This window comes from Dermacentor albipictus, chromosome 1 (genome assembly GCF_038994185.2).
Source record: "Dermacentor albipictus isolate Rhodes 1998 colony chromosome 1, USDA_Dalb.pri_finalv2, whole genome shotgun sequence".
Classification (NCBI taxonomy): Eukaryota; Metazoa; Arthropoda; class Arachnida; order Ixodida; family Ixodidae; genus Dermacentor; species Dermacentor albipictus.
Genome location: NC_091821.1, coordinates 230,709,108 through 230,736,753, shown reverse-complemented (window position 1 = coordinate 230,736,753; position 27,646 = coordinate 230,709,108). Strand labels below are relative to the sequence as shown.

The window sequence follows — 27,646 nt, the reverse complement described above, 5'->3', positions numbered from 1 at the left end:
CGTTACGTAGCATTTAACTAACAGCTTGGCGAACGTGTCGCTTCACATAGAATCCAATCCAACATGTGTGTTGTATGTGCATAATTTACCCGCATCATATGTCTCTCTGCATAGAATATAATTGAAACCTCTCAAGAAAGGTTCGCTTAACATTGATTCCAACAAGAGCGTTGGGTCTGCCGTATTTTCTTGTATTGCCAGTTCTTGATTAATTCGGGCCCGTTTCTATCTTCGGTCCGGAGTCATGAGCAGTATGCTATATAATAATAACAAAAAATGTTATACAAATGAAATGTGACAACAAAACAAGCAACCATGCAGTATTATCGTACGTACCATGATATCATCAAGACCTTGAAAGGCGTTGTAGATGCTTGTGAGATAATTGTTGTGCAAGTCAACAAACATTACGTGCTTCACACTTTTAAAGATGAAATATGACATAAAATGTATGAGGTTGTTTGCCAGTATCACTTTTTTCAGGCCGCCAAGACCTCTCAGGTCAGCAGGGTTGAGCCTCTCGATGAGATTACCCGATAGGTCCAACTCCTTCAGGTTCTCGAGTGGCGGTATGTTTTCAAGGCTGGTTATGTAGTTGTCCGGCAGCCGCAGAATTTGCAGAGCCGGCACCGCCTGCAGGCCTCGCGGAATCGCGCGCAGCCTGTTGCGTCCCATGTACAGCGTCGAGCGAATATTGGCTCCCTGGAAGCTGCCGTTCGTTGTGGACTGCAGGGGAGTGTTCTTCAGGGACAGAGACGTGACCGTGAGGTTCTCAAAGTACTGCGAGGGAATAACTGTGAGGTTCACGCCGTCTAAGATGAGCGCGTTTAGCGAGAGGCCCGCGAGCTCCGAGATGTCCGCGCTCAAAGCGTCGCCGTCCACGGTGGCATTGCACAGGACACGGAGGCCGCGGCGCACCTTCATGCAGGCGCAGCCGCCGAGATGCGGGCAGCCCGACCGGGCTGCGCGTTCGCACAGGTGCCGCCCGAAAGCCGCGATGAGCACGACGCAGGCCAGCGGCGCCGTGGTCCTCATCCCTGCGCACAGGTGGCAGTGACCGCATCACTGAAACGTAGCAAAAAAGACAAAAAAAAATGCTGCAGAACCCAATCTCGCGATGACTGTCGACGGTAATGTGTTCAGCATCGAATCGATATAGCGACTCCACGTATTGCCGCCGTCGGAACGAGTTATGTACGAGGCGTGTACTGCATCGAGGTTCCTCTTACGTGCTTCGATGATGATTACTTAATGAATCCCCTTTGAAACGGGGCGGTGACAAACAGCCACCTAGCCTGCTTGATTTAATCAGGTATGCTATACATGTTTTTTATCTAGCATTTTTGCATACATCTCCTTAATCTTTTTTTTTTCTTCTTTTTTCCCTTCAAAATCTGCCTTGTACCGCTAGCTATGACTGTAAGAGATCCGGTCGTTTCAATCCCTTCCCTGCCTTTCTTCCACCACTACTCTAAACGTCTCTTGCTTATCTCGACTGCTGACGAGTTGATGTTTCTGTCCACTTTAAGTCCAAGCGCTTCTGGAAGGTGTACGTTACCTACAGGTTAATTGAGCGAATCCTTTCGCATTCCATTAGGATGTGCTGAGCGATCTCCAGATCTTTGCTGCAGCATACACATGCCTCACGCAGTTGCGAATATTTGCTGCGGTGTGTTTTTGTCCTTAAGCAACCAGCTCGGGCCTTAAATAGGAAGGCACTTCCCTTCGTTTTATCGCACAGACTTTCCCTTCTAATTTCTTTCTTCGTATTCTCGTAAATCTCCGTGGTATTTTTTTGTTTCCATTCTTTGCATCCAGTTCACTGTTCACTGTTCACTTTCTTTCTGATGACTCCTGGTTGTCTATTTACACTTTCAATTACCTTGTACTTGGTTGCCAACTTTGTTAACCTCTTCCTCGGTTCACGCTTTTCAGGAACAGATACTTGTATACTTTAGCCGCCCGTTTACTTCCATCCATGTTCCCGAGTCTTTCCTCAAAACTAATTTTGCTCTGCGCTTCTCTAACTTCAAACGAGGCCCAACCCATGTCAACCTGCACTGCCTCATTTGTGGTTTTGTCGCGGGCGCCCAAAGCCAACTGGCCTACCGAACTTTGGTTAACTTCCAGCCCCGAAATGATATCCTTTTTTAAGCACAGAATGGCAATTCCGAACGTTAGCGCTGGTACCATTACTGCTTTTCAAATTCCACGCACCACTTCAAATTTATTGTTGCCCCAAAGTGATCTATGTTTCATTATTGCTGCATTCCTCTTCCCCTTTATTTTCAGATTGTCTCGGTGGGCGCTTGAGTATGCTATTCCTTCGTTTATGTAAACGCCGAGGTATTTATATAGCTTGACTATGGGCATGACTTGCTTTTGAATTGACACCCCGTAATTACTCGTATCTTCATTGAAGATCATAATTCCCGATTTCTCTGTGCTAAACATAAGGCCTAGATTTGTCGCTGCGTCGCCACACATATTCGCAAGTGTCTGTTTACAATCTCTTTCATTGTCCACTAGTAGCACTAGTAGCTAGGCGCACGCCACCTAGCGGCCGCGGTAGCTGGAAAATGGCTTTGTGTTTGAGTTTTCGCGTAACAGAATTATGTTTTCTCGTATAATCGAATTACAATCAGATGCTATCATATATACAGGTTCTGTGCAAGTTGTACTTTACGAATTTTCTGACGCATTTTACTTTGACACATTCAATTAGTTCAATAAGGCACTGGCGCTAGGCGGAGGGCCTACAAGAATGAGGAAGTATGCTGCACTTCCACACACGTGCGGGCGCGCGTGTGCATACAATGCACAAATTGTGCCGTGATTGTGACTCAGTGTTCGTATCGCCTCTTGTTGAAATAAACTTTTTTCTGAACACACGCACATGCAATGTATCTGTCCTTGATGCGTGGGCGCTCTGCCCGTTGCATCTGTCGCACAGCGTGCGCTGCAACCGTAATCGGCATTATGGTAAACACTGTCCAAAAAGAGTACCGCCACCTAGCGGCCGCGGTCACTTGGACAGACCTCAAACGACAGCCGAAAAAGGGCTTTGTCTTTCAGTTTCCGCTAAGAAAATTCTGTTTTCTCGTACATTCGCATTACTATCCGAAACTATCGTGTCTGCAGCGGGTGTGAGTCGTACTTTATGCACTTTGCAATACTTCACGCACTATTTCACGCAATATATCTTTCGGGGATGCTTTGACGCAGTTATTGCTTGCACGAACGTCTGTATACACAGAAAGACTACGTCGCGTCACCGCGCTAGGCGCACGGTACTGCGGAGTGAGATAGAACATGGCCCACGCTGTAGCAGACGACGCGGTTGTCGCCATACTGCACGTAGCAGTGGGCGATTGGTCCCTGGACCTGTATTCATAAAAAATATTACGCTACACTTGTTCGCAAGAGCAAATTCCACCCAATCATGACGCTAGATATATTAATAGCGAAGGCGGCCAGCCAATGACAAACAGCACTTACGAAAGAAAAGCTTCGTGAATCCGGTCCCCGATTCTCATGTGATAGTTACGTGTGAGTGGGCCGTCAAGTAAGGAATGATACCTTGACGGAAAAACTAAGTGTGAATAATTTAGACACAGGCGGCAGGGGGAGACGTGTCTAAATTATTCCCGCTTAGCTTTCCCAGTCATCATGAACGAATTAGCCCAGCCGCACGTTCTACTAATTAATTATACCCTCTGGTATAGTGGCGCGTGGCAGAACTAGTGCGATGATTGTGCAATGGCTAACGTGTGTGCTATATTGGTTTCCTGGTTTATTGCTACCATTAGTCGGATGATTTACTGATCACTCGATAAATGAACGAAAGTTACGATCTGGAGGTGGTAAAGAACAGCAGATAGAAATCATGCCTCTTACAGAGGAAATTATATACCTTTTATCTCAAAGCTCGGTGTCATGTGCCGAGCCATGTCACGCCACGTATGTACGTTGCTCTTGGAACACGAGCACATTGGCACGGCCATATACCTGCCTGTCCGCATTCTTAGAAGTTATAGATCGATACATGCACTGCGCTTCAGATTGCACCCTTCGAGCATCCCTTAACCGAACAAAAAGAAAAAGAAAAACATTATGCATGGTCGTTATATATATTTTTTTTTGATGAACAAAAGCAGAATAGTAACCGTTTTTCTTTTTCAACCACCTTCCCATTTAGCGGTGACATTGAAAACCTGTAGAAGTCGCAGCCAACGGAATGAGAGCTATACTAGGGAGCTCACGAGTGGTATATGTTGAGTGCTATGTATTGCCAAAACAGAAGAATGAACTACTGTACGGTTTGCAGGTCAGTCTGCATAATAAGTCCACACTGCGCACAACCTGCCGTTACAGAATATCGCTATAATGCGGGACGCTTTTTTTTTCTTATTTTTTTCAATAAGATACCATTTGTCATGTCTTCTCTCGAGTGGCCTCATCCGTACAACTCACAGCTCTTTACAGCCCAAAAGTTGTCTGAGCGTAAGCCTGTGGAGAAAACTACTTCCAATCAGGCCGGCTCGTGATAATGTACAATCACCTTCAATATAAGCTGCAGCACCGGTAAACGTGGTCGAAGGGGCTCCAAAATTGCACAGCGCGTCGCCGACATAGGAAATAGAACTAAACAGTCACAATTAGTGGTATTTATTAATCAGTTTTTCTTACCTCGGAGCCGCCCCTGCAGTCTTGGAACCCCTTCGACCACGGGCACCGGTTTTGCAGCCTACATTGAACGCGACTATACATGCATATACATGCATGGCTCTTCTGCTAACGGTATCAGCGTCAGTACCTCTCTTCGTAAATTTTTCTCACAATTAAAGAAATTGCTGACTTCTCTAAACGGAGCAAGGCGAGAAGCTACTTCCTGGCGCTCTCGCGACTTTCAGTCAGAGAGGCTGCGCAAATAAATGAAAAAAAAAATGAGACGTCTCCGCCTGTGCACATTCACTTCATAATTCTCGTCCGTTTCGAAACATGGCAGGTGTATTCCGATCCTCGCCTCCGCTATCGAATGCAACGCATTTCTCCTGTTCAAGCTCTATAGGCGCACGTGTGCTGGCTTGGACCAATCGAGCGGCTTTTTATTTTCTTGCTTGCGCGTTGCGACGTCGTCAAGAAATTTCCATATCAGCACATGGCTATCTCATATCCTTTCGCGATGGGCATATATCAGCTTGTTTTCGCAAAAGCCTATCACCCCACCCTCTGCCTTCTGCATGCGTCGCCGCGTCAACTGCTATCTACAACTCAATTTTACGTTGCGCTATACAACACGTCCGCTCAGCAACGGACGAAACGCAATAACATAACGTCCCGAAACTGGGCACAGCGGGTAAGTAAGGGGCGCCGTAGCGGTGATGATGCGGATAATTGATTTTTCACCACCCGGGCTCCTTTAAAGTGCACTCACAGCACGGTGCACGAGAGCTTTTGCAACTAGCCCTGATCGGAATATACGGTCGCCGCGGCCGGGAATCGAGTAGGCGACCTCGTGCTGAGCAGCAACAACGCCATCAGCACAGAGACACCGCGGCGGGTGTAAACAATAAAAAAAAATTACCGACGATTACGTTACTTCCTAATGCGAAATTTGAGCGCAGCAAATAAGCTGTTTCACCTTTTCGATAGATTGAGGCAAAGAAATCGAGCAACACATGTATGCGCTATCACAGAATTTTTTTTTTATTTTTCACACGTATTCCTTTAACAAAGACTCCACTAACAGTTCTTGACAGTCATGAAGGAAGCTTTGTGGTCGGAGAAATAGACTGATATATGTTCGACTTGGTACACCAATGCTTGATTCTCAAAGACGAGATCTATACAAGTGCCTCGCGAGGTTGTCACAGCCATGGGACGCGTTACGATGGCTCTCTGATTGCCACCGCACAGGGCGAACGGCAGCGGCAATTTCGGCTCGGGCGGTGCACATATACAGATCCGCCGCCACCGATCTGGCTCTCTGATTGCCACCGCACAGGGGTTGCATTGGAGGAGGAGCGAAGAAAGGAATTAAGTTCGAGCCGGCGCTTTGACAACCGGAGACTCGCAGGAAGAGGGGGGAGGGGGGCGGCGTGTACACCCAGCGGCAAACGATGGGGGCAGACGCGCGCAGCCAGCGGACAACACGATAAAGGGAGGAGGGAAGAGATAGCAGCGACTGACTGATGCCGCTGACGCCGATAGTGAGTCAACCCCAGCTGCGGAGTTGGTTTCAGGGACAACGCCGCCGATGCCGACACAAACAATATGATACCCTCGCTTCCGCAGCGCTAAGAACCAGGTCTAGCCGTGGGAAGGTGGTCACGTATTCGTCGACGTGCCGGGGCCTACGTGAAATAACCGGCGCGTCGGCAACTGAAGAGCACCCTATTCGCCACACAAGAACAGGGGGGGGGACCCTTTCCTCCTCTTTCTGCATGGCGGCGACGGTGTTCTATGCAGTCACGTTATCTTGACTCTCTAGCGGCGTCAGCGGCATCCAGCGGTATCAGTCGGTCGCTGCTAGCGCTGGGGGGATGAAAGGGGGGCGGAGCTGGTTACGAGGCCGACGACAACGCCGACGACGACGCGAAACCCAGGAACGGCCGCCAAAGAGCTGCGCTCTAAAATGCATCGTCTAATGTTTTTTGGCATCACAAGTACATCAGAGACTCAAATAACAATGCACCCTATGATTTCTGATGAGAGGAGTATACAGCTTTTTTGTGTTATTGCTAATGTCAAAGTACATTACGGCGCCGCGGAAGTCGCCGGTCGGCGCCGCCGTTTCAGAGCGTAGCACGCTGTTCTGTTCTGGCTTTATCGCTGAGTTGTAAGCATTATGGAACGTTCTCGCTGTCTCGGACAGCTTGTATTTTCGCCGTACATGTTCGAACCGACAGCCGATACGGAAAACGATGGCGGCAACGATGATGTTGAGTGTGCCAACAGCGAGAGCGATTTGTACACCTTCTCGCGCGTTGGAAATGTTAGCTGGTACATATGATTTTTTTTTTCATGTAGCTGCACGTTCCAATGACGGGAGAAAAAATGCGCTAAAGTGTCACTGGGAACTTGCTGCTGGAAGAATGCCGAAGCACTAACTTCTCATTAGATTGTAAACACGGGTGCGATTCCGCGATGTCAAGCACCTTGCCGCTGCTTGTCCAAAGTCCCGTGGTTTTTTGAGTGTTGATACACGATCGCGAACATAAGTGCCGCGTTTCAAAGCGCGCACATGCAGTGCTGCGAGGTACAGTCATGGAAGTTGCTTATCATACACATGCAGAGATGGCCAGAGGTATTATATGTGCAATATTCACACTATGGTTCGACGACTTTGCGATTGTGGCTCGATCAAGAGTCGGTATGCGTGCTTCATGCTAGTGTTGACATAAAGATATTAGGCAGTTTTAGCACCGCCGTGTGGTAAACATGATAACTGCAACCGTACGTAGAATGTCACTATAGGCAAGCCTACACTCCATTTCATACCTCAGGTGCAACGCTGTGGAAGCTACGCACGAAGTCCGGTCACCAAAATTTATTACTGCGCGCGTTTCCGTCTATGCTTCGCAGCGTGCCAGCGGCGTTTGCTCGCGCGAGCATGCACGTGAAGCTGCCGCGACGGGCTGCAATAAAAAATACCGAAAAGAAAATTTATTTAAAAGAACGTGTCGGCAGCCGTATAAATACACGGATTGTTTCTATGGGTAAATTCTTTTTTTTTCATTCAAAACTGAGCTTATATATGGAAAATTTCCTCAAAGATCGGGTCAAGAAACACCGAACTTTTTCTAAGTGCGAACGCAACCACTGCAAGAAGTATCTCAAGCCTCCACAGCGTTGCACCTGATGTTTGAAACGGAGTATAGCCACGCTAGCAACAACGCGTTTCCGCATTTGTCGTAAGGCTATCCGGCTACGCTAAATCTGTGTTACCAGACGTTAATGGCTGCAAATGTTCGCATTTCTCGAGTGCATCAATGTGGGCCTAATCAGGCTTTCATTAAGCTAGGTGCACCTGCATGTGCTGCGTATTGATGGAAGATGAAGAGAACTGCTTGTGCTGCCAGGAGGTGCAAGAGATTAGGAATAAACAAGCGCACGCAGTGCGTAACAAGTTCAAGACTATTCAGGACTGTGTGCCTTAGCAGGGCAGTACTGGAAGTGGCACTTGCCCAGAAATAAAGGAGTCGAACCGGCTGGACAAGGCAAGAAGTTTACGAACAGGTGTGAAAATGATATAGCCAATGGAAAAAGAGATGCAAAAGCAATTTTTTTTTACAGGCAGTTGAGGTATGCAGCATATCGCCAGTTTGTCTGACTAGTATGGAAAAGGTTAGGAAAGAACAACCGTCGAATTCTGCCAAGCTGTATACTTGAAGTTGTTCGGAAGAAATTATAGTCACTGTCGCGGAAATGGTCCGAGCACAGCACAGTTGATTTCGTCGGCACGAACTTATCTCTCCTCACCGCACGGACCCACTGCGCTGCAAGCTTCTTGTCCTTCGGGAACCTGTGAAACACCACATCGTCTCGCCCGCCTCTGTTCGCGCAGCCGAATGCTGCACAGAACGAGGGCATGTTGGGCGCCCTTGGCTGTAGGCGCTCACGCAGCACAGAAGGAAAGAACAGTTTACGAAAATCACAATAGAAAACAAACGTGAGAGCTGGCGGCAGATCTCTCGTAGCGTCGTTCAGTAAAGCGAAGGACGGAAAGAGGCATGCCAGCACATGCCAGCACGCCGCTCCGGCAGCTCGGTCCCCGCGAATTGCGTCACTCTCGCCGGTTCTCTCCTCTGGCAACCACCTCACCCGGCGCTCCGGGAAGCGATGGGGGCGTGTCCGCGGGGGTGATTTAGAAAGCGATTTCCGCCCCTTATATTAACAAAACGAAGAAAAAAATTTCGGAACCGTATATTATTAGGTCTGTTCTTCCCAATCCCAGCAATTCATGGAAATTGAAAACCGTTTCAGCTTCCCTTTAAGACCATGGGGTTTACGCTGTATTTCATGACAGCCGTGTGCGACCCATAAATTAGATTTTGTGTGTTGCCTAGTAAAATTGCATTTCCTTTCTTTTTTTAAATCGCACTCAAAGTACACAGCCCCCCTTGAAAATTTGTCAACACACGCATTAGTGCTAAATTCACGGAAGCTTAGGTACACGTTTTCCGATTGCATGAATCTTGCCAGCGAATCTCTGTTTAAATATTGCGCAGTTCCACTCTTTTTGATATTAACACCACCTGGATTATTGCCAGCGCCGTTATCCAGGTGGCAATTAAAAGTGGCAATTAAAACTATAAACTTTAATTCACCGATTCTGTTATGAACCAGCAGGTCGATCGTCCTGTTTGTTCCCACTCAAAGTCGAATTGCAGCCACAACTGCCGCTTCTTGGCACGAGGAAAATGCGAGAAGGTTCCAAGTTTCCTCCAGAGTTCAGTGTGCCTCCAAGAAGCAGCATTTGCTGACTCAGCGTCGAGCTGCTTTCGAGTAAATTGAAAGAGAGAGAGCGGGAGAGAAATAGCGTGTTTATTTTATAAATCAAGCCTATAGGAAAGGCATCCCTATATTAATGCCTTGAGTTGGGGCCGCCTCTTGGGCACTCTATCGTGACCAGCCGAATATGATCCTTGTGGTTTGCAGCTGGCAATATTTTGCCCGACTCTTATAGAAAAATTTATCGGATAAATCGAGGCGTGAACCAAAGATAGCTCAGAAGAATGCTCAGTAAATACGAATAACGTCATGAGTAAATCGGAAAAAAATTATTCCGTTCTTTGTAACAGTAAGTTGTGCCTGAATCCATGTATGAGAGAAAGCTCTCACTGGAATTTTTACGCAGATCTTGAGACCAGTGCTGTGCTGGTTGCATGCGGCGGAAGTAATTTTAGAGCCGGAAAAATACACAGTGAGATTTGGGCACCATCTATGAGACACTTGTACAACATCATCAAACGTTTTGGCTATGTTTTTGGATACTTTTCGCTCTTGGAAAATTTTGGTCTTGCTATTTTTGGGCTACACTCTGAGATCATTTAGCAATTTTCTGTTGGGACCAACCGAGAACCCTGCCGGGGAGAGAGAGGCACGGTTTGTGCGGGAAATTAGCTCCGGCGCGCTAGCCGTGTCCGCCATGTTGCCGTTACGGCGGCGGTTCCCGGAGATTAAAAAAAAATAAATTATGGGGTTCGACGTGCCAAAACCACTTTCTGATTATGAGGCACGCCGTAGTGGAGGACTCCGGAAATTTCGACCACCTGGGGTTCTTTAACGTGCACCTAAATCTAAGTACACAGATGTTTCTTCGCATTTAGCTTCTATCGAAATGCGGCCGCCGCGGCCGGGATCCGATCCCGCGATCTCGTGCTCAGCAGCCCAAAGTTCCCGGAGATCGAGATAAGCACACCACGCGAGCTGGGGGACGAGGCGAAATTTGAGCGCAGCAAATAAGCTGTTTCACCTTTTCGATAGATTGAGGCAAAGAAATCGAGCAACACACGTATGCGCTATCACAGAATTTTTTTTTTATTTTTCACACGTATTCCTTTAACAAAGACTCCACTAACAGTTCTTGACAGTCATGAAGGAAGCTTTGTGGTCGGAGAAATAGACTGATATATGTTCGACTTGGTACACCAATGCTTGATTCTCAAAGACGAGATCTATACAAGTGCCTCGCGAGGTTGTCACAGCCATGGGACGCGTTACGAGCGAGAGGAACGGGATGTTCTCCCGCATAAGTGTTAGGAAATTGCTGTTTGTCTTTATGTCAACATTAAAGTCCCCCACTACTAACATCGGTGTGGATCGATGGACGGTTAATGCGAGTTGCAGGAAGTGCACGACGTCTTTCGTGAGTGCGGTAGCGGACTCACGAAAGCGGTATCAGTCGGTCGCTGCTAGCGCTGGGGGGATGAAAGGGGGGCGGAGCTGGTTACGAGGCCGACGATAACGCCGACGACGACGCGAAACCCAGGAACGGACGCCAAAGAGCCATTTGTGTAGCCAGCCCTCCTCCACAGTCTCTCCTCCTCCCTTCCATCATCCTCCCTCGCCCGGAGAGCCGACAGCGCGCATGCGCGGCGGCGGAGCAGATTCGTCGGCGAGCTGGTTACGAGGCCGACGACAACGCCGACGACGACGCCGACGACGACGCGAAACCCTGGAACGGACGCCAAAGAGCCATTTGTGTAGCCAGCCCGCCTCCACAGTCTCTCCTCCTCCCTTCCATCATCCTCCCTCGCCCGGAGAGCCGACAGCGCGCATGCGCGGCGGCGGAGCAGCAGATTCGTCGGCGAGCTGGTTACGAGGCCGACGACAACGCCGACGACGACGACGACGACGCGAAACCCAGGAACGGACGCCAAAGAGCTGCGCTCTAAAAATATGGGTTTTAACGTGCCAAAACCACTTTCTGATTATGAGGCACGCCGTAGTGGAGGACTCCGGAAATTTCGACCACCTGGGGTTCTTTAACGTGCACCTAAATCTAAGTACACGGGTGTTTTCGCATTTCGCCGGGTGTAAACAATGCGTCGTGGTCAATAGTGCAGTGCGTGCGCATTAATGACGCAGGAAAATGTTCACAGGACATTCTGTCAACGAAAAAGGCGGAATTTTCATGCGCTTCCTGCAATGCGAGTGAAAGAATTCCCCATCAAGAGTGCGTGTCCAGTGAGCACGGGCGTACAGTTTCAGCCGCATTACGCAAAATTTTGGCGTAAGAGTACATGCATAGAGCGACGGCGAAAACTTGCAACTGTATCTCTAACATTATCTGATCTTTCACGCTGAACTGTCCTTAAGATGGAAAGCTCAGCACGATCACTTGGCATGGAACGTCTCGGAGTTCCGCGTGCTCGGATTATCGCGTTACGTCAATTTCCGACTGTACATGTCGCAGCCGAGTGCCGGCTACAAGAAAGAGCAAAAAGAAGGAGAAAAGAAGAAAAGAAAAACGCTCCTTAGAGAAGTTTCTTAGATAAACTCCTTATCAATTCGCTTTTCCCAAGGGTAACGCATCCATCCAAGTTGAGGCGATTTCAACCTATACTGCCGAGCGCGCCTAATGTAGCTGTAATCAATGATACTCACAATCACACAAATCACCCCCCCCCCCCATTCATCATTATCACGCATGGTTCTCTACAATAGTTGGCTACTGATGGGAAATGGCGAGAAAACAAGAGTAAAAAGCTTAACATCAACCACATGCCGCGAAGCACGCCGAAACGACGCATGACGTGGCACTAGTTGTAATGCTATAGTTTGTATACTAAACGCCGTAAATTAAGCGGCACTGCATTGATGCTAAGGTGACTATAGTTGTGCTCTTGCGGCGTAACATAATGCCGCACCACATAAAGTCTGACATTACGAAATTGACATTGGCGCGTACAGTGCTATATTTATATGCAGCGAAGCTGTTAAGGGCTACTTTCCCCACTATCCTGTCTGAGTGCAGAAAAAAAAAAAAAACTCCCCTTCCACTCCGTGAAGATGGCGGAACAGCGAAGCTTTGTTAGCTACACCGAGTGTTACACCATGCAAGTCAAGAGAGAGAGAGAGAGAGAGAAAAAAACATTTATTAGAACCATCGAGGTGGTTGCTCTTGAGGTCGAGTGGGTGGTGTCCTCATTCCAGGACTCCACTGGCCATGGCTGCTCGACGTACTTGCTGGACGAGAGCTTCTTGTCCCGCCAGGGTATCGCCGGTCAGCTGTACCTCCCACCGCTCAAATTGCGTGCTAGGCGTCTTTAAGTGTTGAGGTTTGCCCCCGCACCCCCACGAGATGTGGAAGAGTGTAGGGCGTGTGTCGCCGCACCAGGGGCAGATGCCGCGATATGTATGTGGGAACATTTTACTGTATTTGTGTAGGTTAGGAAATGTGTTTGTCTGAACAAGTCGGAGAGCTACGGCATCTTCAGTGCTGAGCTTTCTGTGAGGCGGAGGATAAATCCTGCGGTTGAGTCGCTGGATCTCGAGTCGGTCGCAGTAATTGGACGGCAGGGGCATGAAGGTAAATGGTGGGGATTGATGAGACGATTCGTCGTGCCCCGCTCGGTTGATTAGCGCTCGAGCTAGGGCGTTCGCCCCCTCGTTCCCCTCCAGACCCGCGTGGCCCGGCGTCCACGTGATTTGATGGTATTCTTGCAGCCTCGGGCCTAGAATCTGAGCCGCCAGAAGCGGTGTTCGTCCATTGGTAAAGTTACGGCAGGCCTGTTGCGAGTCGGTAACGACATGGACTTCCCTGCCTACCCTGTCTTCTTGCTTTATTACCAGTGCCGCGGCTATGGTCTCAGCCGCAGCTGGGGTCTCTGCCCTTACGGAGGCCGCGAGGGTCAAGGAGTTGTCTCTTCCGTTCACGGCGGCTACCGCAAAGAGGCCCCCTACAGGGTACGCCGCCACGTCCACGTACGTTACGTACGGGTCACCCTTGAATTGTCGGCGCTGTCTGTCGACGCGAGCCTTGCGTCGTCCAACTTCGCAAGCAGTCTATATCGTAAATATTTTGTTTCGCCATTCTTTCATCTCATTTTCGCTTTTGCGTGCTTCGAGGAGTGAGCATGCTTTAGGAGTGCTATTTTCGCGGCCCTCCCAGTGTTTTTCTTCTTTTTTTTTCTGCGCGTGAGATTTCTGCTTTTGTTTTGCCGTGCTTTCTTTTCGCGTGCAAGTTGCTCCGCCCTTTTTTCCCGCACCATTTATGAGAGCAAGGTTTGGCTTGAAATAAAAACTATCTGATTATTTTTTTTTATTATTTTGTGTGTAAGGGTGTATTTGCTTGGTCCCGTGTTGTCTCTTCTACCGCTTGATCTTGAGTTCTCGTCTCTTGTGTCTGCACTGCTCGGTGTGCCTCCTCCGCTTGCATGTGCTTTGTCTGGAGACGTTGAATCTTGCATTGCTTGCTCTTGAGCTGACGGAAGTCGACGGTGTTTACATTTCACAATAACAGCCTTGTGATCACTGTGATATACAACCAACGCATGCCTATTGGGTGTAAATCACAGATATCCGGGTTTGCAAATACCAAGTCCATGCACGTGCATCTAATAGTAGTGGGGTGCTGATTCCACCGCTTGAAGACAAAAAAGAAGAAAAGAAAAGAAAAGAAAAAACCCGAAGATATTGCAATGCCGGGCCGACCCGCGGCGGAGGTGCAGTTCGCCATTAAGGGGCTCGCATACACAGCTTCGCTGGTCATCCTTCTTCACAGAGTGGAAGCGCACTGAGCATTTAATATGAACTGCTTTCACGTGATGGAACTGATTAAATTATAGGGCTTTCAGTTTCAGCTTATTCTCTATTCAATAACAATGAATAAGTAACAGATATTATGCAGACGGGGGTCCCAAAGTCAATGACCGCAACGAGCCAAAACCACGATATGATTTGCGGCACGCAATGGAACTGATTCTGCTCGTTGCAGATTCCTTTTAAAGTGCTTAGTTAAAAAGAATCTCAAGTCATACAGCAGCATCCATACACACGAAATCAGTTGCAACGGCTGAGGCTGTGGCCATAGCCCTGGCCATACGTGCCGCGGAAGCTAAGGGCCAATCGGCCTACGTGCTGACGGACTCGCAGGACGCCTGCATGCCGCCTCTCCCTTGGGGGGGGGGGGGGGGGGGGGGGGGGGGGGGGGGGGCTTTATCGAGCTGCGTCTTCCGCATCCTAGGAACGGAACTCACCATGGATCATTGCGTGACCTGGTGCCCGGCGCACACGGGGATAGCGGGGAACGAACGGGCGGACTGCTTCGCTCGAGGCATTGCAGGCCGAGCCGCGGGCCTCACCACCCAAGAGAACACCTCGACACCCGGTGCGCCAAGAGAAATCCACGAATTACAACGGCTAAGTAGGCGAACCAAAGCCCTTCCTCACCCAGACCTAGACAGGAGGCAAGCACGGGACTGGTGCCGCCTGCAAACAAACACTTTCCCCACATTTATGCAGGCTACACAAAATGTACCCGGACAAATACGGCCACAAATGCCCGTGGTGCGAAGGAACACCGACATTGGAACACATAACATTCCAGTGCGCGTTACGTCCCGCAGCTGCCACCTCGCCGCTGCTAAACACTCTCCATAACTGGTCGTGGGAGGCGCGACTCGCGGAAGTGGAATTCGGAAGCCAACTGGCGACCTTTGACCAAGCCCGGCGAGCCGCTGTAACCAGTGGGGGCCCTGGAGGAGGGGCTCCACCCACCATAACCAAACGACATCTACTACAATAAACGTTTACTCTCTCTCTCTCTCTCTCAAGTCATATACATATAAATCAACTACCCGGTCGCGTCTACACCCGGGTGCACCCTATGTATATGTTGCGTGTAAACAGCCGTGTTTTGGTCAGACGCTTGTGTGTACTACCGATTAATGCAAGCTCTTTACCACGTAGCGTGATAATGTGATGCTTGACACAAGAATTTACTTTTTTTCCTAATCTTAAAGGAATCTACTAATTCTTTCCAGAGCCGATGATTCTGAACAATGTCTCCGTTTTCATAAAAAACGGGATAGCATCTACACTTTCTGCAATGAAATACCAGATGCGATAATAGCCCAAATGATTTTTGGTACGCTCGATGCTTCGAGTAAACAATGCCCGAAATACATTCCATAGGCGTTACGTTGAATGGAATATTCAGGGGGCTTTCACTGAACACGGTAGCAAATACGTGCTAATTTATTCTCAGCTGAAAACAAGACATCAAATTTATACTGGCGCGGACATGTTTAAATTCGTGAGGCATACACTATATAGGCGTGTGCCAATAGTAATTTTTGAGACTGAATCGGATACGAATCGAATAGAGCTAGAAGCGAATCGAATCGAATTGCATATCGAATACTTTTCGAATAGTTTTCGAATATAAAACGATGTTCACATCCCAGTATTCCTAAAGTTAGCACTTTTCTGTCATTAGTACGTTATGAAGCATTGCTTAATAAAATTAACAGATGTATCATTAGAAGCAAACCAGAAGTTTCTTCGCATGCACAAGGCTCTTCGTAGAGCACGAACGATCGCCGTATAAACTGTAAAGTGTGGCAACTTCAGCGACGTAGCCTGCTACACTACGTAGGTTCTCACGTTTTATGTCGATACTATGCCCACGGGGTTGAGCATTTACCGTACTTTTGCTCCAATTTTATATTTATTTGGGTGCAGTTGACGCTTTGAAATATCTGAAAAGTATTCGAAAATATTCGCATTTACGAATAGTGATTATTCGATTCGAAGATCAAATCGAATAGTACGCTATTCGATTTATTATTTGAAAGTTTCGAATATTCGTCCACCCCTATCATACACTCTTAAAAAACAAAAGGTTAGTGAAAAGGTAACAAAGGGGTGTAGTTACTAAATTTACCACCCATTACCACCTCTTTACTAGCTGTTTACTACCTTCGATAATACAGACTTAGTAGGTGCTGCATTTACTAAGCAATCAGTAGGTTTCACAGACCTGTTAGTAAAAGGTACTACCTTGTCTGAGCCGTGGTCTATTATGTTGTGTAGTGGCTGTCTTAACGCTGTGTTTAGATAAACTATAGTCCTTATCAGTATGTAGGGGGGGGGGGGGGGGGCGGATAATAGTTATGTGCTGGCTCGACCGTTTCTTTAATAGTTTACTCTTAAAAAGAAAGGTCGTGCCAGTTATTAACTGAAAGGCACGTAGTAACGGCTTGTCACGAAGTTTGCTAAGATCGCAGTAACCGTAGGTAGTAACGGTACGGGTAGTAGCATTTACTACCCAAAAGAGTAGGTTCATACGAATAGCACAGGTGTTAAGTTTACGAACCATAGATCGCAATGTCAGCAGTATAGTGGCATTTGCTACCCAATTAATTTAGCGGGGTCTGTTTCGTTTACAAGCGGCACTTCCATTGCAAAGCAATAATTAGGTCGCTTCTGTTCCGGAAGTGCATAATGAATAATGCACCAATACCTTGATTTGGGCGAGTTGGTTCATCTTGACAGTTTTCATAAAAAAGCGCTAAAGACGAAGACGAAGTCGAAGAAACACGTGCGCCAGTCCTGTCGTATGTGTTCCTTCGACTTCGTCTTTAGCGCTTTCTTATGAAAAGTGTGAATAATGCACGTTTGCGAAAAACAAAACAAAAGAAAACGAGGACCGCACTGTCAACCAGTTTAGTTATATTTAACACCAATCAAATTATGGCACCTAAGGGTCATGCGTGACGGGAACATTAAGTTGCGTGTAATAAACTGCACTGCACAGAAGAAAAAAAAACGAGAAAGGGTAACACAACGCGTCGCGCAATACAATGATCGAGATTACTACGCGACATGTTTCTGGGGGCGACTTTATGAGTATACCGAGGGTTTTCTTTTTTATAGCTGCACCAAATTTTTTAAAAATCGGCTGCGGTAGCTAGCACAATTCTAACCATTGAACTGAATTACTCCATGAGGCGGACATTACTTCTGTACGAGAAATCAAAACGCTTAATTGAATAATTAATCTAATTGCACTAATTAATTTCTCAAATATTTACTTTACGGCACATATACTGCAATTTACGAATTGTATCCCGTGAGTTCGCAAGGCGTAGCCACTTGGAACGAACTCTCAGAGTGACAACAGTTTCGAGATCTTAATTTTCAAAGTGTGCGACGAAATGCATTGTCGTTCCAGTCACTTTTGTTCTTCAAGGCATAAATGGGCGTTTTCTCTTTAAAAAAAATTAGCGGAACAGTGCCCTTTTACCGCAAGTTTGACGGCAAATATGTCGAAACCGGTGCCATTCTCAGAATTAGTTTTATGTCGATATGCCTGGCAAATTCACTAGCTACAATTAGCAAATTACAATATTTGCTGTAAATTAATTAACGAAACATAATTAGTAAACTTTTGTTAATTAGTGAATTGTGCATTTGACTGCACGTGGAAGTAAAGTTCGCCTTATTGAGTGCTTTAGTTCCACGGTTAGAATTGTCCTATCTGCCACAGGTGATCTTATTTTAATTTGGTGCAGTTAAACAAAGAGAAGAAAAAAATGACTGGACAGCAATATCCTTTAGGATCACAGTTTGCACCTGTGGGAACTTATCTATTCGGATATATAAACTAATTTACGAATCTATATTCGTTAATTAAAATTTATAAAATTTACTTATTAAAATTTATTAAATCAATTAAAGTGATGGGGTTTTACGTGCCAAAACAACGATCTGATTATGAGGCACGCCGTAGTAGGGGACTGGAAATTTTGACCACCTGGTGTTCTTTAACGTGCACCTAGATGAATCTATTTGTGTAACGTATAGTGTGCACATATGTGCGCCGCACTTTTTTAAATAAAACGTAACTTTTAGTTTAACACAATGATAGGGACTATAGCTTGTCTAAACATCGCATTAATACAGCCACCACATAGCGTAGTAAACCATAGGTGAGACGAGGTAATACCATTTAATACCTGGTCTGTGAAAGTAGGTAAGTGCAGCACCTACTAAGTCTGCATCATCGTAAAACTAGTAGAGAGGTAATAATCGGTGTTAAAGTTAGTAAATGCACGCGTTATATCCTTGTTACTAAGATCTTTATCTAAGAGTGCGTACTATGAAACTGAAGAATTATTGCACTTTTTTTTTTCACTGCCGTATTACTGTCTCCACCACTGTGTGCATTTCACTCGACGTCTTTCAATTCTTCTACGTATAGTGAGCGCAAATTGACGAATGACTACGTGTGAATAGCAAGCTTATACTAATTAACTTGTCCACGCGACATTTAAAAATCCAACTGGTAAGGTGCTCACACGAGTTTTGCAGAGCAGAGCCATAACTTGAAATTGGCTTTACCGATTCCTCTTTTCACCAGAGCGCCCTGACCTAGCTGTTATTAAGGATGCGTAGCATATCTAGGTTGCTGAAGTTTGTTAGACTTCTAGTGAAAATAATATGAAACTCAGTATTTCTTTACATTTGATTGCCGCACGATAATCAGTTGCAGTTAGTTCTTCGCCTTGCAACCACACCACGTCTGCTGGCGCTATTTGCCGGCCGGGTGTGACGCGAAAAACAAAACAAAGTGGAGGCGAGCACCGCAACGCAGTTTGGCGTGTTCACAAACAAAGCACTTCATTTTCGCAAGCATACGCACAAATGGGAAACCACGCCGCGTGCACAAGCCTTGCGATGTCTCTCCTAGCAGGCAAGGCATCGCAAGATGCATGTACTACACCCTTGCGACTTCTTTTTTTGTCTTCTTAATATCGCGCGAGCACCGACCATACGGCGTGTCAGCGGCGATGGGCACTCCTGAGCGAACAATGCCACAGAATATTGCTATAAATCGTACAGGCGTCAAAGGCGGAAAACTCGAGAATGAAGCGAGAAAGGTGGCTGTATACGTACGTCGCAGTGTGACAGGGCACGGTGCGACGATATCACCGCGGCGCTCAGCCCCGGCTTCCACGGCAGAGCCACTGGCGGCCTTTGCGCGAACTGCGATGACAGTCTGCGCGGCAGAACCGCTATCGCCGGCGTCCATCCGGCCGTGCACGGAAGTGCTCGCGATACAGCAGGAACTGATAAGACAGCGCTGCCAGAAGGCCATACGCACGGGAGGGGCTCCGCGGCATTCGTGCAACAGCCCCGTATGAAAATGAACACGCCGAATGCCCGTGCACTGTTGTTCCGAGAAAAAAAGATATGATGCATCGCCCTCAGTATATCACTTGTTCGTTCGTTGAGAGCCGCTAGGGGGCGCGAAGTAGTACCGACGTGCTCTCTTCGCGCTCTGCATTTTCATAATTTTTCAGTGGGTTTTCGCTTGAAAACGCCTGGAAAACTTTACCACCAGCTTCACGAAGTTCTTAGGAACACCTGGACGTCACCCAGGTGGGCCTACGAGTTCTTGGAAGGACAGGAGGATTCAAGACAGCTCGCCACCACGTGAACGCCAACGCAACGCCGTCGCGGTGGGCCGACGGCAGCTTCACCGACGCCGGAGATTCCCGCGCCGGAAGTGTGGAGTGTCGAATGTCGGAGGGGTGAAAGTCGAGCGCCATGGCTCTCGACGCGGCAACCGAGCGAGAATCCCACCACCTACAGCAGGGTGGAATAGCGGACGACCAAATGGAGCAAACTCAAGACAACTATGACTCGGTGGGTCAAGACGCTAACTCTTACTCCCGTGAAGAAGAGAACGCTAACTGGCAGGCAGTGAAATCGACCAAACAACGTAAACAAGAGGCATTGGAGCGGAAACGCGCCGACGCGAGGCCCCAAAACCAATTTCAGACGAGCACGCCAACCTATAAGAAATTGCCTAAACTACCGCCATTGCCGAGGGACGATTACAAGATCGTCATTCGCCCGAACCAGGGGCTCCCTCTGAGGAACATTCTCACTCCCACGCTTGCACAAGCAATCATAGAGGAATGTGAAGCAAGCTTCAAAGATGACCAATTCATCCTCAGAATTAATCCTGGATCAAACATAGCGATCCTATCGACCAAATACGAGGAAATTGCGGACAAAGCACGCCTCATACGCAAGCTCGTACTGAACGGCAGGGCCCACGCCGTCCGCGCCTATGCTGCAAACGGAGACGACACCCTGAGAGGGGTCATTCATGGTGTACCGATGAACACCTCGACGGACACTCTCATGGCCCATCTCCGAGTGAGAACGCAGGGGGTGGAGATCATCACTGCCCGAATGATCAGCACAACCAAAAGTGTAGCCATCACCTTTTTCGGTCCCACGCTACCTCGAACAGTCTATTATTATGGAGGGGAGCTCCGTTGCTACCCATTCAGACCCACAATTCAAGTTTGCAAGGTCTGCCGAGAGAAAGGACACCGCACGGACGTCTGCCCAAATCCGGACCGCCCTATTTGCCGGCTGTGTGGACTGACAGATCCAACAGATGGGCACCCATGCGCTGTTAGTTGCGCCTCGTGTGGGGAGGCCCATCCCACAGGGGACTCAACTTGCAGAAAGAGGCTTAAGCCATTGAAACCTCGACAGCCACAACAGGAGACCAACCACGCCCACAAGACCCCCCATGACAACAACAACCACCCACAGAGGACGAAGAACATACGCTGGTTCTGCTCTGAAGAGGAAGAAGAAGCCTACAAGTCGGGCGACGACAAGCGCCACTCCCGGTCGCGCTCGCGGTCCCCGGGCCAACGACCCCAAACGCCACCAAGGAACAAGGCACAAACACCAACTCAGCAGAAGAACCACCACAACAATTCGCCAGCAGCAGGTGGCAAAAGCATCGGCGGGAACCATGGACACACCCAAAAGACACCAGCCAAGGTAAGCTGGGCGGAGGTTGTGGCTCCCAAACCTGCATATACTACACCCATCACATAAAACGTAGAATATCAAAGGGTAGTCACAGAAAACAAACTTAAACAACGCCTAGACAGATATGAGAGCAAAATAGCCTACCTCGAAAAACAGCTGGCCCAGCTTATGGGAACCACAAGACCCACAGTACAGGCTACACAACAGCAAATAAGTAGCCCAAACGAAAGACCACCAGACAACGGGCACACACAACCACAACCTACACCACCTGGAGATACTGTAGTTCACACAGGGACACAACAACCAGAAGCAAACCTCACGGTACAACAACAACTACAACAAATTCAACAACAAATACAGCAGCAAACTCATGTACAAATGCAGCAGTTCTTGGTAGAATTTCAGGAACTAAAGCGGTACGTTCAAGAAACCCTTAACAAAGAATCGAAGCGTAAACGTAAGCACACCAAACAGCGTTCCCAGGAGTCCGATGACAAAAGCATGCTAACCTCGGACGCTGAAAGCACCACCACCACCTCTTATCATGGCAAATAGGCGACCTCGAACAAAAGAGAATCTCACGATATGGTCCTGGAACTGTCGCTCCTTGCACAACAAACACGCTTCACTCACACTATACATACAGGCGGCGCTGATACCTCCAGACATAATCTGCTTGCAGGAGGTGGGAGCTAGGCCCAAGGCGATTACGGGCTACAGATTACACATAGAGCCAAACCACCCGAAGGTAGCAACACTCGTCCGGAAGGAATTGGCAGCAACACTTACAACGGTAACACACGAACAAACTCCACACCACATAGTCACGATCTGGCCAGCCAAAAAGGGACGACCAAAGCAGGTAATATGCAACCTATATAGTCCCCCGCAAGACCGGAAAGCAGAGTTTGGCCACATCTTCGAACATCTGTACAACATGCTTCAACCACGCGACCGCTTAATCATCACAGGGGATTTCAACGCATGGCACACGACATGGGGATATGCCAAAGACAGACCCAAAGGTACGAGACTCCTTGAGGCGATACAGCGATATGACTACATACTCCTCACGACACCGGGCAGGCCGACCCGTTTGGGAAATAGCGTAAACAGGGACACCACACCCGACCTTACAATCACCAACAATGCCACAGCCATGCACTGGAATGTGTTAGACGACGCCCTGGGAAGCGATCACAATATAGTGGAAATAACCTACGAAACAGCTCAACTACGACGCCCGCTCGGAAAAGCTAAACTCACTAACTGGACTAAGTATCGAGAGCAACAGCAAGTAGAAAATGGGCCCAAACCAGAAACAATAACTGAATGGACTCACTACCTCAAGGGAATCTATGAGGAAAACACTAAAATATATCAAACTACGGCAGACACCCCCGCCATTGACAACCACTTGACACTCCTTTGGGAAGCTTGTCGGTGCCTCACCAAGCGGTGGCGCCGACAGAAGCTAAACAGAAAACTCAGAATCCGAATAGCGGAAATCACAGAGGAAGCAAACGCATACGCCCAAGAACTCTACCACAACAATTGGCGTACATTCTGTGACTCCTTAAGAGGTACATTAAGCACGAAAAAGACGTGGAACATCCTACGGAGTTTTTTGGACCCCTCTACCACAAGAACTGAAACAAACGCCACCCTCCAACGATTAGCAGGGGAGTTTCAAGGGGAACAGGATCAGTTAATACAAGAACTGAAACAGCGGTACACGGGAGAACGCAAGCGAGGCACAAATCCGATACCAAGTCAAGAATACACAGGAGCACCCAACCACGAGCTAGACGCACCCATCACCTTTGCGGAGGTGTATGCAGTGGCACAAAGCTTCAAAAGGAACACAGCACCGGGATTGGACGGCATTACAAACGCCATGATACGGAACCTTAGCACTGACACATTACAAGCCATCACGGACCACTTCAATCAGGAAATCTGGACACCGGGTGGAAAACTACCCACAGAATGGACACTGGCACAGATTGTACTCATACCCAAACCAGGAAAGCCTAGAAGCCTTGATCAGCTGCGACCAATCTCACTGACATCCTGCATGGGCAAAATCTTTGAAAAAGTTATACTCACCCGTCTCGAACAATACACAGAGGAAGGGGGGCTCCTACCAACATCTATGTACGGATTCAGGCGAGGGATGTCTGCACAGGACATATTCTTATTGCTCAAAGAGGAGGTGCTCAACCCACCTCCAGGTAGCCTCAACAACTTACTCCTTGCGCTCGACATCGAAAAAGCCTTCGACAACATCGCACATTCTTCCATACTAGACGGTCTCACAGCCATTGGATGCGGGGAACGCATATTCCACTATGTTTCTGCTTTCCTTGGCAATCGCAAGGCACAGATTGGCATGGCCGGCACAAACTCACCACCATACGACCTCCCACTGAAGGGCACGCCTCAGGGTTCCATCCTGTCCCCGTTCCTTTTTAACATCGGCCTCCGAAAACTAGTCCTACAGCTGGAGGATATACCGAACCTAGGCTGTGCCTTTTACGCGGATGACATTACACTATGGGCAACCAAGGGCTCCTATGGAGAACGGCAAGATGTACTGCAAACCGCTATAGACAAGATTCAAAGCTACCTTCAGGAAGCAGGTATGACCTGCGCTCCCAACAAATCAGAATACCTGCAAATAAGACCACTGCGCACCCAGTCCAACCGTGCGCCGCCCTTTCACCTGACGATTGCCGGACAGGGCATCAACAGGAGCCCGGTAGCGCGAATCCTGGGCATGCACGTTCAAGAAAATAACAGCGTAAAGACGGCAATAGACAAACTCAAACACACTGTAAAGAGTATCACAACCCTCATAGCTAGAATAGCAAGAAGTAAAGATGGAATGACAGAAGTCGAGACACTACGCCTCGTACGGACCTTCGTCCTCAGCCGAATCACCTTCGCCTTGCCCTTTCAAGCTACACGCAAGACCGAAATAGAACACATCGACAAGCTCATTAGAATCGCATACAAAGCTGCACTGCAGCTTCCCAACGGCACGAGCACAGACAGACTCATGTCGATCGGCATAAATAACACATATGAGGAACTGGCCGCCGCCACGCTAATCGCACAAAGAGAACGACTCAACACCACCCACCAGGGCAGAAAACTGCTGCGAAGACTGGGATACCCCCTCACCCTCCAATACTGCGAAGACGAAACGGTGATCGTACCGATGCACCTACGGGAACGTATAATCGTGGAACCGGTCCCCAAGAACATGCATCCACTCTACAACCAAAAGCGGCGGCAAGCGCGAGCACGGAAACTCCTCCAGAGAACGAGCGATCCTGATACCTACTACACCGACGCTAGCCTTTACTCTACACCACTAAAAGGCCCCAGAAAACAGGCATTCGCAACGGCAGTAACCAACCAAAGCAAGGTGGTGTCCTGCGCGTCTATACGAACCAGATCAAGCGCCACCGCGGAGGCAGCAGCCATAGCCCTCGCAATAAGAGAAGCAGAGCGAAGGGGTCGCCCCGCATACATCCTGACAGATTCACAAGCCGCCTGTCGGTTATACCTCAGAGGCACACTTCCCAGGTGCGTCACTGATATCCTGGGCCCCGGATTGACTGAGGACCATGCCGTCACCTGGTGCCCGGGGCACACGGGCCTGGAGGGCAACGAGGAGGCGAACTGCGTAGCTCGAGGACTTGCTGGCCGAGCTGCAGAACCCTCCTCGGGACCCCCTTCAGATTACCACGAGGAAACCATCACTGCTAGGCAGATTTTGGAGTACCAGCGCCTGACCAGACGGAAGTGCGCTCCTCCCCATCCCAACTTAAGCAGCCAACAAGCTAGGGACTGGCGCCGCCTTCAAACAAACACATACCCACACATATCGAGACTGCACGCAATCTTTCCAGAGGTATACACAACAGGGATATGTCCCTGGTGTAACGACCACACAGCCACACTGACACACATTACTTACCAGTGTATGGAGCGCCCAGCCCAGGCAGTATCTGGGCTGGTGAGCTCATCACAAACACTCACGACGTGGTCTTGGGATGGATGGATGGAAAACTTTATTAAGCAAGTGAGTTTGGACCGTACAAGGTCTCAGGGCCACCGCACAGCCCTCACATTACGCGCATGTGTCCAGGCCACGTAGGGCCATGGCACTGGCACCCCGGTTCACACAGCGAAGTTGCGCGTCCGGGTCCTGCGACGCAAGGAGGGCCTCCGGCACGGCTTTCCGAGCTGGCACTGGGAAGCCAACTGGCGACCCTGGACCAGGCCCGGCGATCCGCTATGGCCAGTGGGGCTCTACAAGAAGGCTCCACCCGAGATTAACCCCACGGAGTTCCTTCGTACAATAAAGTTTATTCTCTCTCTCTCTCTGTTCGTTCGTTCGTTCGTTCGATCCCTCCTTCGTTCGTCCGGGCTCATCGACAATCGCTGTCGATGGGTTTCTGCGCATTTTTTTCTTCTTTCTCTTTCCTTTTCAGCTGACTATTACGCTATTACCTTCAATTTTGAACTTTTGTAACGGTCCTTTACATTACGGCACATATTTTGATATACGAATTATAGCCGGTGATGTTGCAAGGCGTATCCACTGGGAACGAATTCTCAGGACTGCACCAATTTTGATATATTAATTTTCAATGTGTCCGACGAAATTCATTGGCGTTCCAGTAACTTTTTTTTAGTAAAAACGCTCTTATATGCATTGAAGCATCAAAGTAACTGAAATACCAATGCATTTCATCGGACACTCTGAAAATTAACAGCTGGAAACTGGTGCATTCCAGAAAATTCGCTCCAAGTGGATGCGCCTTGCGAACTCACCAGCTATAATTCGTAGAATAAGATATGTACCGCAAAACAATTAAATAACAAGTTAGCTAGGGTAATTATGTTAATTATTTAACTAAGCATTTCGATTTCTCGTAGAAGTAATGGCCGCCTCATTGAGTAATTTGGATAACGGGTTAGACTTGCGCTGTCACAGGCAATCTTTTAAATTTTGCTGCAGCTAAAAGAAAAAAGAAAAAAAAAGAACCCTGTATGTCGATCAGCGGACGGGCTTCAGCGCATGGTTGGCCCGACGTCAATGCTTCTCCCGCATGTCGGAACATGGCCAGGGGCGAAGCTCGTCATGATTTCGATAAGGTCTGCGAGGTGTATGGTAGACGAGGGCGCATATGAAAAATCACAGGTTGGTTGAAGGCTGCGACGGAAACAGAAATTTCGCTTTCAGGAAATAGTCGGCATCACGCTGAGATGATTCGACCGGGGCAGAATTAATTAGCGGCAAGTGTCACGAACCTTAAAGTTTTATGAAAGACTTGAAAAGTTGAAATGACACTAGAAAGCAATCGCACTGCATGCGTCTCAAGCAATGGTAACCTGTATCTTTTTTTTTTCTTTCTTTAACAGCATCTTTTAAGATCATCTGTCGTACAAACAGCGCTGTTCGGCCTTTCAAGTGGCTTTGTGAAAGAGGCAGAGTTAAACACCAGGTTCTTAAATGAACTTGTCTGCTGGAACTTCACCGCATACAAGCGAAAACAAGTGTTTCCCTATTACTCCGCCCATAAAATTGTTCAAATATGGGTACCACGACTCTCTGCCTAGGGTGCTCGCTTAGAAGGTCATGTGTGTACCAGTTCGAGTCTAATTTTGAACATCACGTCCAGCGACTTTTAAATGCCGGACCCCCGTTCATGTTATCGCTACGGTGGCAAAACCTTGCTGCAGAAGCTCAAACGGCAGCAATAATCGCATACTAAGCGACGGAGGTGAGCAGGATTCTCGAATAAATACACAGGTGCTACCTTATTTCCACAAGGTGAGCCACAACCTCAAGAAGCTGGCGAACAGGTATGGGGTACATACGTCTCCTGCTCCGAACAAACTGGCTTGCCTATGCCCCTGAATCACGGGATGTACTGTGGAAAGTCAAGTATGCAAAACGCTATACATGCATGTTCCACTGGAGTTGTCTACCAGGTACCGCTAAGTGGCGGAAGAACCTATGTCGGGAAGAGCTGGCCGTCGTGTGAACGGGCCGAATGAGAGAACACGCCAACAACTTTAAGAAAGTCGCAGTTTCACCCGAAAGGGGAAGCACCGATTGCGATACCAAATTAGCGCATGGATATACGAAGTAAGGATAGTATGTAGTTTTATCGGCCGTATAAACTTGTAAACATAGGCACCAACTAAATTAACAAGCATGCTGTCAAGCGCGCACAAGTAACACATATCTCACTCATGACCGCGGAAATTCGCTGTCATAACGCTGGAGTGAGGAGGTGCGGCA

General features: G+C 48.2%; 2 protein-coding genes across 2 annotated transcripts in view; one reads left to right on the top strand and one right to left on the bottom strand.

Annotated features, from left to right (window-relative positions):
• Positions 1 to 19,612, bottom strand: part of LOC139047563 (uncharacterized) — a 60,509-nt gene extending 40,897 nt beyond the window's left edge. Inside the window, exons 1-2 of the mRNA XM_070521417.1 lie at positions 19,411 to 19,612; positions 337 to 1,037 (exon numbers count right to left, since the gene is read on the bottom strand). Of these exons, the coding sequence (XP_070377518.1) occupies positions 337 to 1,037; positions 19,411 to 19,612 (903 nt within the window). The remainder of the gene's footprint in view (positions 1 to 336; positions 1,038 to 19,410) is intronic.
• Positions 19,613 to 20,064: 452 nt separating this feature from the next.
• LOC139047531 (uncharacterized) lies at positions 20,065 to 25,830 on the top strand. The gene is made up of 4 exons (XM_070521377.1): positions 20,065 to 20,163; positions 21,031 to 21,327; positions 23,051 to 25,134; positions 25,827 to 25,830. Exons 1-4 carry the CDS (start codon positions 20,065 to 20,067, stop codon positions 25,828 to 25,830), a joined length of 2,484 nt encoding a protein of 827 aa, XP_070377478.1.
• Positions 25,831 to 27,646: the final 1,816 nt, after the last annotated feature.

Bases quoted from the DNA above. Each gene is read 5' to 3' on its own strand.
- LOC139047531 (XM_070521377.1), top strand. From the start codon at position 20,065: ATGGCTCTCGACGCGGCAACCGAGCGAGAATCCCACCACCTACAGCAG. The intron at 20,164-21,030 runs GTGGGTCAAGAC...AAACCTCGACAG, and splicing joins CTCAAGACAACTATGACTCG to CCACAACAGGAGACCAACCA. The intron at 21,328-23,050 runs GTAAGCTGGGCG...GAACTGAAACAG, and splicing joins CCCAAAAGACACCAGCCAAG to CGGTACACGGGAGAACGCAA.